Raw genomic sequence first — 12,691 nt, forward strand, 5'->3', positions numbered from 1 at the left:
ACGAACATCTAGTCTGACCTCCTGCACATTGCAGGCCACAGAACCTCACGCACCCACTCCTGTAATAGACCCCCAACCTCTGCCTGAGTTACTGAAGTCCTTAAATATTGATTTAAAGACTTCAAGCTTCAAGTTATATTTACTTGCGTTCAAACCAGCAAGTGACCCGTGCCCCACACTGCAGGGGAAGTCGAAACCCGCCCAGGGTCTCTGCCAATCTGATCTGGGGGGAAATTCCTTCCTAACCCCAAATATGGCCATCAGTTAAGAGGACTGAGCCTCCTTAGGGATACAGATCTGAGCATCTGATGGAGCTCCATGGCCCAACAGATGTGGATTCAGATTCTAGGACAGATTCAAAGTGCATTAGTGTCCTATGTGGTTTCTAAAGTACCCTCAGATCAGAAACTCCAAGTCACCAGCCTTGCTGTGATACCCACAGACACAGGTTTCCAACATGTTACTGCTTCACATAACACCCCTCCCTTCAGCGCTCTGTGGGTCCAGCTTTGCTCCTGAAGCCACCAGTAGCCCTTAGATGGAATTAGAGCCCCATAGGTTTCGATCTAGATTGGGAGGCAGCGTTCCTAGGGCTAGAGCACTGGACTGGGTTTATTCCTGGCACAGACACTGACCTGTTAGGTGACTTTGGGCAAGTCAATTCACCTCCCTGCCTCAGTTTACCCATCTGTAAAATGGGGATATCGATACTGACCTCCTTCATAAAGTGTTTTGAGCTCTACTGATGAAGAAAACCATATAAGAGCTGAGAATTATTATTTCCACAAAGCCAGGCCATCATTGTTAGGGCCCTACCAATTTCACGTCAGGGACCATGAAATAAGCCCTTCCCCAGGAAATCTGATCTCCACCATGCTGCTGGGAGCAACCCAGCTGAGGGCTCCTAGCTGCGAGTCCCAGCCAGGCTGGGGAAGGACAGGACGTATGGATGCTCTCGGGGGTGGGGAGTTGGGCAGCAGCCCCAGAGGTTCCTGCAGCCGGAGGAGGCTTGTGGAGGTGGGTCTGATCTCCCAGTGAGAGCGCAGGGACTAGCAGCTAGGAGCCCTTGGCTGGGGCACTCCCAGCACCACGGGTGAGATCAGACCCATCTCCACGAATCTCCTACGGCTGCAGGAAGCTCAGCGGCTGCTGCCTTCAGATCCCAGCTCTGAAGGCAACACAGAAGTGAGAGTGGCAATCCCATGACCCCCGTATAACAGGTTTGTGAAACGGACACACACACACACCCCACGGTGGCCCCCTTTTGGGTTGGGACCCCCGCAGTTACAACAGCCTGAAATTTAGATTTAAACATCAGAAAACATGAAATTCACCAATTTTCCAATTCTATGGCCGTGAAATTGACCCGAACGGACCGTGACTTTGGTAGGGCCTTAGACATGGTGATATCTGGGTGCTGCTCTTATTACAAGCAACCAAGAAATACTCAGGCCAAGATTAGTCCCTTGGGTGGTCACAGACTTGGCTGTCTACAACAGCAGCAGTATCTTATGCAAGGATACAGCCAGGGACCTGTTCCACTGTTACTACTTGGCGGGAGAGCTAAATCCACTGAAACAGTTCCGAGCAAACAAAAGCAAATTCCTTTAGACGTGTTTTGAAGCAACAACTGTCGTAAACAGAGGAATGCAAAAGGGGGTCGGTTTTATATTAATTTAGTAGCAAAAAAAAAAAAAATCCTAACAATCTTTGAAGTTAGACTCCACTGGTCCTTGTCATTTCTAAAATTTGACTTTAATTTTAAGTCCCTATGTAAAAATAGCAAGTACTCAAAGCATACTGCTCCTCGGGTGTCAGACCTACCTGCAAAAACCAGTTTATTTACTTTCCATTCCAGTTACCCTGCAGAGCCAGCCGGATGCTCCTGTGACTCATGCATCAACACCAAAATTGCTAATTTAGCAGCTACTGCAGAATCTCTGTTCCGATCTGTAAGCCAGGGAGAACCTAGCTGTATATTCATACCCCAGGAAGCGTATGATGGGTTGGCAGTTGGGGGAGGGAGGGAGAGAAATCACAAGGTATTTTTGCTTGTGCGCTGAGCGTTTATCTGGAGCATGAGCAGCATAAACATGGGAAACCACAATGCCATTTTTTAATCAAGGGAATTTCAAGATAATCTTATTGAAACGCAGCTAAAAGATTTAAGACCATAAGGGACCATAATAATCATGTCGTCTGATCTCCTGCAGAGGACTGACCGGAGACCCGCCCCGGAGAGTCCTGGGCTATCGCCTTTAGAAATTCATTCTGTTACTGGAATCTTTGGTTTTATCTGTAATAAAGCCAGGTCACCAGTGCAGCTGTGGCCTGTTTAAATGTGTGCCCCTTTAATGCGCTAACTAGCCTCTCCCTTCCAGTGACTGAGGTTCACAAGACAATATAGATCAGCAGCAAAGCAAGCTGGACGGGCAGCCGCCTGCTCCCTCACATGGGTGTTTGGCCAGACTTACTGCCCCGGTAAGTGCCCATGGCAATCTGACCAGGAACGGAGTAGCCAGGGACGCTGTGCATCAGAAAGCTGGGCGAGGCGGAGGAAGCATGCGCCACACCTGTTCAGAAATGGATGTGTTCTAAGCAGCAGCCGCCTTCCAGGTAGAATTTGCTAATTTGCCCCAAAGAATGCTGGGTAAAAGTGATCCCCTTCCATTGTGTAGCTCCCACCTCCAGGCAGATCTTAGTCCTGCTGTGGCCAGGGCCACACAAAGGCCTCTGGGGGCCTGGGGCAGAGTCTGAAATGGAGACCACTACCCCCTGCACTGTCAAAAACATTACTACGGATGGGATACCCGGAGGGGAGTTGCAGAGAAAGACCGCCGAGCGTGCATCCTACACTGGTGGCTCCTGTCCCGCGGGGCTAGCCCCAGTGTCCCGCTCAGCCACCTGGGGCGTGGTGTCACAGTGCCACTCAGGTTTGGCTCGGCCCCCAAACCCACGTGGCCCCGTGCACCAGGCCGCAATGCCACACATTCAAATTTGGCCCAGAGGCTCTTCATCATGACAGGACAAAGGGACGGCCTGGCCAAACCTGCATGGTGCTGTAATCCAAGCACCAGCTCGCAATGCCACTTGGTTTGGGGACTCTCTCAAACGGGGGATCGGGGAGAGGGAGTGGGGGGGGGACTGCCCCTTTTGTCTCCCACCCAACCCTGGCTGCAGCTAAGTAAATGTGGAGTAAGACAGACCCTTTCCTCCAGCTCGAGGTCTGTAAGTAACCCTCCTGCACTGGTAAGTGCCAGAAACAGGTTTAGCTGAGCAGAGCTGGGTGGGGTTTGTCCCCATCTCAGAGAAATTTTCAAAATCTCAAATTTTTGTGCCACGGATCAGGATAAAAAGTAAAAAAATATCAAAAACTTTTCAAATGAAAAAATTCAAAAAAGCTCAGCTGTGGTTAATCAGAAGGTTTCTTTTCGACCCTTTCTACAAAACCCCCCGGGTTTGACCCTTTCACATTCAGAATTTTTGTTTTTCTGTAAATTAGCTTCAATTTCTTAACAAAAAGCAGTTTTGAACCGGAAACCTGGATTTTTTTTATTTCAAAAGCATCAAAACAAGAGAGGATTTCCCAACTTTTTCAACTCGAGAAAGTTAACCAGAACAGACCCTTTCCTGCAAGAAGGTTCACTCTTCACAAATACGCATTTTTGGATGAAAAATGCTTCAGCAAAAAAACCAGCTGTTTAGACAAGTTTGCCAGCAGCCCCTTTCCACAGCTCAGCCAGGTTCTTACTGCTGGCTGATTCGCAGCAGAGGGTCGGTTTTGTTTCTCCTATTAAGATTGCCCAGGCCAGGGTGGAATAAATGATTAAAGAAAAAAAATCCCCTCATTGTTACTAATGGGGAACAGTTCCTCTTTCGTCAGCAGCTGCTAACGATGGATCTTGGTCTCTCTCCAGTTATGCTTTTGTGTCTGGTCGGCAATTTTCCCTAAATCAAGGGAAAGTGAGAAAAGCCCAGGATAATGTGGGGGTGTGCACATGTATGCGGAACAGGGGAACGAACGCCAGGGCTAAGTGCCTGGAGTGCAGCTCATGTAGCTGGATGGTCTTGCGGGCTAAATCAGAGCAGGCCCATGGCCTTGCAGTCTGAGCCCAGATCTAAAGCCTGCAGCTCCAGAGCTAGTAAACGCAAGTTTACTAGCTCTGGTTGTCGGAGATCTCCTAGCACTATGAGGAACCCTAAGGCCCTCACCTTTGAAGTAGGCCAGGCTGATTGGACCTAGGACAACGCTGCCTGCTGTCCGCCTCCGCCATCCCCCCCAGTTACGTATCCACCAGCGATGGAAACTCTTCACTGTGGGGCTAGACTTGGGAGGCGGTATCAAGCTGTCACAGCATAGCAATTAATGAGCATTGATTACAAAGACAGCAAATACACCCACCTGGCCAGCTAGTTCCCCAATGTTCCCTTCTTGCCCTTCCACTTCCCCTTCGGCTTAGGGCTCAGAGAGACCATGGAACAGAGGGCCTTTGTCAGTGGGGCAGAGCACGAAGAACAGCACTAGGTGGGAAAGGAATTCCAGAGTGGGGTGTGTGTGATAAGGGTTGCTAACTTTCTAATCACACAAAATTGAACACACTAGCCCCACCCCTGCCTTGAGGCCCGGCCCCCTGCTCACTACATTCCCCCTCCCTCCGTGGCTTGCTCTTCCCCACCCTCACTCACTTTCACTGGGCTGGGGCAGGGGCTTGGGGTGTGGGCTGGGTATGAGGGGTTTGGGGTGCAGAAGGGGGCTCCAGGCTGGGGGTTGGGGCTGAGGGATTCGGAGTATGGGAGGGGGCTGCAAGTTGAGGCAGGGGGCTTGGGGGACAGGAGGAGGTGAGGGCTCTGGGCTGGGGTCAGGGATGAGGGGTCTGAGGTGCAGGATGGGGCTCCAGGTTTGGGGAGGGGCCTCAAGGTTGGGGCAGGGGGTTGGGATGCGGACTTACCTCGGGCGGCTCCTAGTCAGTGGGGCTAAGGCAGGCTGCCTGCCTGTCCTGACACTGCGTTGCACATGCCCCGGAAGCAGCCAGCAGGGGGGCCAGGAGGCTCCACGCGCCGATCTCACCCACAGGCACCACCCGTCCCCTGGCTCCCATTGGCCTGGAACCAGCCAATGGGAGTGTGGAGACGGTGCTCAGGGTGGGGGCAGCGCGCAGAGCTCCATGGCACCCCCGCCTAGGAGCCGGACCTGCTGGCCGCTTCCAGGGCGCAGTGTGGTGCCAGGACTGGTAGGGACTAGTCTGCCTTTGTGCCGCAGCACCACCGACTGGACCTTTAACGGCCCGGTCGGCAGTGCCGACCAGAGCCACCAGGGTCCCTTTTGGACCGGGTGTTCCAGTCGAAAACCGGACACCTGGTCACCCTAGGTGCGACTGATAGCTCTGCAGGGGAAAGGCTGCTTAATGAGCAGCAAATTCCGGCCTGGCCCCAGGAGGAAACGCCAGAAGAGAGGGTGAGTGCGGAAAGGGTGTGGAGAGATGCATATAAACGCCATTGTGTGTCTGTGCCAATAGGGCCTCACCCCACACACAGCCCGGCCAGCTCTCCAGTCCCAACCTGCAGAGGCCTGTGACGGAGCTAAGCTCTGCCTTGCAGGGACCTGTCGGAGCACGAACTGGGGGAGCTGGGATGGAAAATTTAAAAAGCAGCTAATATCTGCTGAGTCAAGAGGGGAGGAGGAGGAGCTCTGAGCACCTCTATACCTGGGAGAATACCACAGGCAAGTGCAAGGAGACACCAGTGAGGATTACAAGGGCTGAACTCTGACCCACAATGTCTTAAAGGGAAAGGGACCTGTTTGTTCAGCTAAGACTGGAAAGCTGACGACGATGTTCTTCTGAATGGGGATGTCTGGCAGCTGTGCGTAAGAGACGGCCCTTACACCAGCGGACAATCTAAGCAGACAAAGGGTGGGAGGGGAAAACCCAGAGCCACAGGCAGGGGAAGTGACTTGCCCAGAATTGCACAGCAGGTCATTGGCAGAGCTGGGAGCAGAGCCCACATCACCTGGCTCCTGGTGCAGTTCCATATCAGCTAGGCCATACTGCTCCTCCCAGACCACCATCTTCTGGAAGAGGAACAAGTGTCTGAATCCCCAGCCGGCCCATGAGCTCTGCTGAGAGGAGTTTTCTGTTGATGGAAACAGCTGTGGAACGCTTCACAGAGTGAAATCAAATTAACGATTTAGTGCCTAAGTAGCAGTTCTACTAGCGATGGGGAATTTCAGGACTCCTGGAGACGGGTGCGAATCTCGCTCCAAGTACGAGGATGTTATCTGCAGCTCTCTGGCAGCCAGACCTCCGATGGGGTGGGCAATTGTTTGAAACAATGGGAACACTCCTGCAGTTTAGACTGGAAGCTCTTTGACTCAGGGACCATACCAGGCTCATGTCTCTGACCTGGCATTCTCCAACGTAAACACATTGCGATGGGTGTATTTAACAGCAAAGAACCCTCTACCAAAACAAGACACTCCACTACGCACACTTCTGCCTTTGTGGAGAAGACAAGAGAACACACACACACACGACAGAAGTGTAGTCATGGAACTTACTGCACTGCTGGTAGGCGCTCAGATACCACGGTGGTGGGCACGGTATAAAAACCTTTATAGAATAAAACAGGGACAGCACCTGACTGGCTGATGGCTCTATAGAGAGTTTTATATGGACTACCATGAGGCTAACTGCTGGAGGTAGCTACTTGTGTGTGAGGCAAGAAACAGAGGCCCTGACCACCAGGGGTCATTAAGGATTGAGCGAGGCTTACGAGTAGGGGGCACTGGTCCTGGCTGGACTATTTATAGCAGAGGTCCCCAAACTGTGGGGAGTGGAGGAATGTTGGGGGGGGGAAGAGGGGGTGCGGCAGAGCCCAGGCCAGTCTCCACCAGTGACAGGAAGGGAGCCCCTCCCAGCCTGACAGCACTCCCAGCTCTGCTCCGGCCCTGGTCCCAGCCCTGACTGTGGTCTGGCTGTGGCTGTGCACCTGGTCCCGATCCCAGACTCACCCCGAGCTGCGGCCCCGCTCCTGACCCTGGGAGCCACAGCCCTGGCTCCAGGGGGCCATAACCCTGAAAAGTTCAGGGACCAGTGATCTATAGCAAAGCAGGGTTACGTTCTGCTTCCCTGGCTGGCGGAAGCATGGTGCTCTTTGCTCACTGGCTGGCAGCCCCTGCTGGTATCGATGTAACACCCACGATGCGGGGGTGAGAGGACGTTCATCCCAGTTTGTGCATAAATTGCAGGGCTGTAAAACGCTTCAAGGCTCATGAAAGGCGCATGAGCTGCTCCTAAAGCAGCTAATTCAATTACACAGTAGCACTGATTCTCAGCTCGCCTTTCCAGCAACCACCAGCCCACCCAGCTCCCCCTCCCCTGAGGCCAAGTGCCACAACACCCTGCCAGAGCATGGAGACAGCTGGGGGGGGGGGGGGGAAGAGGGGTGAGTGACAGGAAAGTGGCTCTAAGACTGAGCTTTGATCCGTTTAATTACCCCTTTGGGGTAGAAAATAATAATTAAATCTTGACGAGCGGCTTGCCTTTAACAAGCGCTTTCCTAGCTGGTTCACATATTGTTGACGATTGAAACACTTTGTAACCTAGTGTTTAAACTCCCTTCCTCACAGTGAGCCCTAGCTCCCCTTGGTCAGTTCCTATGCCGGGGTGATGGGCCCTCGGCACAGGCTCAAGGGCCACATGCCGGCGGGGGGAGGGGAAGGGGGTGTCCAGGAAAGAGCATAGAGCCACCTGAGCTTCTAAGACAGCTCTCTCCTGGACTGTAGCCCAAGGACTTCAGTCAACCTGCCCCCCCCAGTTCCCCCCCACCCCCAGGTGCAAGTCAGTCTCTCTCCTCCTGCACTTTAACCCTTCTGGGATCTGAACTCCATATATCACAGGCCTCACTCCAGAGTTTTGGTGCTGAAGAGCAGAGGTACCTATGGGCCCCAAACCTAGAGGTCCTAGGCCCTTACCAGCTGGTCAGGTTCTGGGGAGAAGGAAGGAATCTCTTCCCCCTGCACCAAGTCACCCACCAGATTCCTCATCCTGACGCTTAACAGCGCCATTCAGTATATGGACCTCACAGGGGTTTATCATCTCCTCTCACCCTGGAGTCCAGACAATGGCAGGCCAACTAGTCCTGCTTTCTCCTCTGACTCTCACCCCCCTCCACAGCTCCTGAGGTCACCTTTCAAGGGAAAGGTGGTTGGTCTGGACAATGAAGTGCAGAACTCCTTGTGGTTCAGCTCCTGTCTGAGCACAGGATGCTAGTTCTGGCATCACCTAGGGCAGCGGCAGCTGGCTTAAAGGAAAAGCTGGTCTAGTTGGCAGATGCCTTAAGATGTGCTCAGTACACCCTGAAAAGGCTGCCAAGGTCCTGGTGATTGTGGGGCTGTGGCCATAGGCGCCGACTCCGTGGGTGCTCCGGGATTGAAGCACCCTTGGGGGAAAACCGGTGGGTGCGGCAGCCAAGCTCCCCACCTGCCTTGCCCCAGCTAACCTCACCTCCACCTCCTCCCGAGTGCACTGCATCCCTGCTTCTCCTCCCAGCGCTTGCTGCCTTGAAACAGCTGTTTCGCGGCATAACAAGCTATGGGAGGGAGAGGGAAGGAGCGGGAATCCGGCATGCTCAGGGGAGGAGGTGGGGAAGAGGTGGGACCGGAGCAGGGATTTGGGAAAGGAGTCCAGTAGGGGCAGGGAGGGGGCGGAGACCTTGGGGAAGGGGTTGGAATGGAGGCGGGGCAAGGGTGGAGTCGGGGCAGGGTGGGGGGTCAAGCACCCACTGGCGCCAGGAGAAGTTGGCGCCTATGGTTGTGGCATCAACGGGGTAGACTCCTCATTTGTGCCCTGGCCTTTCATCCCTACCCTCTGGATCTCACCCGTTGCCACCCAGATTTTGGACCTTTCACTGTGTCCAACTTCAGATCAAAAGTGCTGAGTGAAAAGGTGCATGTCTCAACTGCCACGCCTGCAAACTCAGTCTGGGATCCAAAGGCCAAGCTGGGTCCTTTCTGGCATGAAAAGCACATGAGATTCTGCCATCTGAAGTTAGTCAGCCATTCAGACTCTGCATGAATCCAGCTTGCTGTGTTAACTCTGCAGAGCAGACAGGAATGAAAGTAGTAACATCCCACCCACCTTACTATATCCAATCGAGTCAGCAGAGGTGGCTTTTAATTCACAGTGGCAGATCAGAGGAGTAAGACGGGGCTCCCAATCAGTGTCATGGTTTACACCAGGCTCTCACGTTAAGTGTCTTTCCATTAATGAGGCTGTCCGAGATCCTGCTAAATCCTGAGCCACGAGAGCCACCCCCCCTCCAACTCTGTCTCAAGTGGGAAAACGGTCATTTCAAGCTGCTGTCACAGGGCAACTAGAAGAACCCAGAAACATGCTGGCCAGCCTCTGACAGTTCTGGAAGGAGCTCATTCCCTTTCGAAACAGTTTTGCTTACAAAGGTGTTTTCTCAATGTCATTGGGGACATTTGCATGAAGATGCTTGGTTTAACTTGTGTCAGATCTGCCGACTTACCCAACCTCTCCCCCACGCCCTTTTTCATCTTCTGTTAACACTGCAGACCCAATGCAGCTATGGGGGAGAGTGATCGATTCCATCTGGACTCATGGATCAACCCCCTCCTGTCCAACAGCCAAAAACATCCCACCACCCTACCTCAAGCAAAGTTTTACCCCAGAAGAGAGGAACCAGAGACTCCATAGAGCCCCCTAGGGACTTGGTCACTGCTCTTGATTTTACATGGAGGATGCTCAGATACTGCAGGGACGGGCAGCCATATGGAATGGCCCAGTAAGTTCCAGTTGCAGGATTAAAATTCTTACACCACTGGGGCTGCAAGCATGCATCCACAGATTGAACACTGACATGTGTTAGCATGAGGAAGGAAGGCCCAGGGCTTGACTCAGCTCCCAGGATTTCTTATTTAGATTGCAATGTCACCCAGGAGGGCCAGATGTGGCCCAGAACCTCATTGCGCTGAGCAATGCACACACAAGGATACACACGCAGGATGGCCATTTAGCAAACACAAAGTGTTTTACTTTTAAGCAGAGCCCATTTGACACGGAAACAGCAGAGACACAAAGAAACCGCTCTCCTGCTGGTAATAGCTCACCTTAAGTGATCACTCTCCTTACAGTGTGTATGGTGACACCCATTGTTTCATGTTCTCTATGTATATAAATCTCCCCACTGTATTTTCCACTGAATGCGTCCGATGAAGTGAGCTGTAGCTCACGAAAGCTCATGCTCCAATAAATTTGTGAGTCTCTAAGGTGCCACAAGTCCTCCTTTTCTTTTTAAAGAAACCTGGAACCCCTCGATGGCATGTCCTAAGAGGATCGCTTCTCAGGGCCAGACTGCACTTGGGGAAGGAACAATTCTGATCTTGCATGTGTTGCTCGTAACACCACAACATTCACACCAGGCGATGGGGAAGGAGGAGGCCAAGACGCACAACGCCCAACCTCTTGGTAGGAGACCGCAAGCCCTGCACTTACCGTTGTTGCAGTGTCGCATGCAATCCTGGAACACCGCTCGCCACTTGTCCTGCTCCTTGCCGGTCATCACACAGAAGTAGTAGTGACGGGAGTACGGGTGCCAAAGGATGAGAGGAAACTGGGTGGGGCACTTGAGGATCGGGGCATTGCCGGATTTGGGGGTTGTCCCTGATGAAAGAAGAAAGGGAGACCTCGAGTCACAGCCATGTGCTAGAAACATGGCTTGGAACTGGTCAGGCAGGAGGCCCACATTCTGGATCCAAACGCACATCATGGGTGAAAGGTGTTAGACTGCGTGCCACGGAGATCGACCACAGAATGGCTTCTTGCACTGCCCTGCTAAGGGGGCTCAACCCAGACCCATCATATGGGATGTGAGGGGAGGCCAGTCTCCAGGGGCCACTCAGTCCGCTGTAGAGACTGCCGGTAAGGGGCCAGTTAGCAGTAAGTGGGTGCTGCTACTGGACCAGATTCTCTCTCAGTCTCACAAAGCCCTGCCCATACCAGACTGCATTTTAATCCAAGAGGGAATATTTCCTCTTGTCTCATTACTTCCAGCCTCCACTTTCACCGTTTGGTTGCATCCCCATTCTGGGTCTTTGCGTCGCATCAGCCAGCATGAGAAGCCGCAGCCCAAGGGGCTGGCGCCAGCCACCAATGGGAATGTTTGTGTTCCCGGGGCTGGCGCGGGAGCCACACCTAGTCATGGGCCTGGCAACAAGGCCCCCATCTAGATCTGCCCGCGGAACAGCTCCCCTGGAGCTTTGACGAATCAGGGTCAGTGGCATTCCTAAATCGGCTGCCCCAAACTAAGATATCTACTTGCCCCAGTCTCCATGAGCTCCAGAACTAGCTCTGGAGACATCCCGAACCATCCCCCACCACCCTTTTGCCTGAAGTCGAGGTGGTGATCCAGGCTACCCTTCCTGTTCTCAAGGAGCATCCCATCAACGTGGTCACCCACTGGAAAAGCAGCAGGGAGCGACAGGCCAAAACAGAGAGGGCAGCTCCACTGCAAAGCATGAGTGGAGTGGCCCCGGGGAGCTTGGAGGAGCAGCTGAAGGGCCCTTGGCGTGTGCCGCTGGATGGAGGATCACACGGAGACTTGTTTTAGCCGTGGCGGAGGGATGGGCACGCTGCGCTCCCACCTGGAATCACCAGATTTTGTAAAGGACGAGAGTCCTGGAGGAGAAGGAAGCAGCAGGGGAAGCAGAAAGAAAGCCAGCAAACTAGAAGCAGACTTCCTGCTGTGGCGTTTACGAGGCCCTTCGACAAGGTCAAACCCGACGGGGTCGTGCTTGCCTGACCGCGCACGGAGGACGGGAGGGTCTCAGCCGTGGGCTGGGAGCACGTCTGCACCGTCTCTGTAACGCAGCATTTAGATGGAACACCTTTTCACAGCAAGGGCAATTCAGCTCAGGGTCCTGGCCCCATAACCACCTGCTCCCCCACCTGTTTTAGGGACGTAGGTTCTATCCGCATGGGGTTGACCACTGGCCCGAATCCAGTGCCCACAACTCCACCAGCAACCAAACCCTGATACCCCTTTAGGATGGGAGCAGAACCCTGCCATAGCGCACTGCACTCTGGGGCGAGGAGAAACTGCTGAGCCTTGCAATTTGGCAGGCTGCTCAAGGAGTTTTATGCCTTATCCAACGATACCCTCCAGACGGCTGCGTCTGTCCCGCCCTCTGTACCAACCACTGCCCACTCAGGAGGGCTCCTCCACTGTCCTGGCTCATGCGACTCGGACAGAGTCTAGGAAGAGGCCCTGTTATCCCACTGGGAACGAGCTATTCCTGGCCAGCTTCCTTCAGCCCGACGCCTTTTGAGCCACCCCTGCTCCTGCTGGAATCTTCTCACCCTCCTCCCGGCCCCACCCCCGGTGCTATTTTACACACTGGCAGCAGGACACTTGAATCTCCTTCCTTAGAGGTTTTTAAGGTCAGGCTTGACAAAGCCCTGGCTGGGATGATTTAACTGGGAATTGGTCCTGCTTCGAGCAGGGGGTTGGACTAGATGACCTTCTGGGGTCCCTTCCAACCCTGATATTCTATGATTCTATGATTCTAATCAGACTCTGTGTATTTACACACTGTTGTGCTGAGGCATTTTTCCACAAGGCGCAGCTCAGTCTAGAGCCTGCAGCCGCAGCTCTGCTCTGAAGAGGGGTG

General features: G+C 53.4%; 1 protein-coding gene across 1 annotated transcript in view; it reads right to left on the reverse strand.

The window, feature by feature from the left end:
- NIBAN2 (niban apoptosis regulator 2) overlaps positions 1-12,691 on the reverse strand; it is a 98,861-nt gene that overhangs the window by 22,077 nt on the left and 64,093 nt on the right. Inside the window, exon 5 of the mRNA XM_084650527.1 lies at positions 10,518-10,685. Coding sequence (XP_084506653.1) covers positions 10,518-10,685 — 168 coding nt within the window. The remainder of the gene's footprint in view (positions 1-10,517; positions 10,686-12,691) is intronic.

Source organism: Lepidochelys olivacea (genome assembly GCF_965140295.1).
Source record: "Lepidochelys olivacea isolate rLepOli2 genome assembly, chromosome: 16".
In the NCBI taxonomy this organism is placed as follows: domain Eukaryota; kingdom Metazoa; phylum Chordata; order Testudines; family Cheloniidae; genus Lepidochelys; species Lepidochelys olivacea.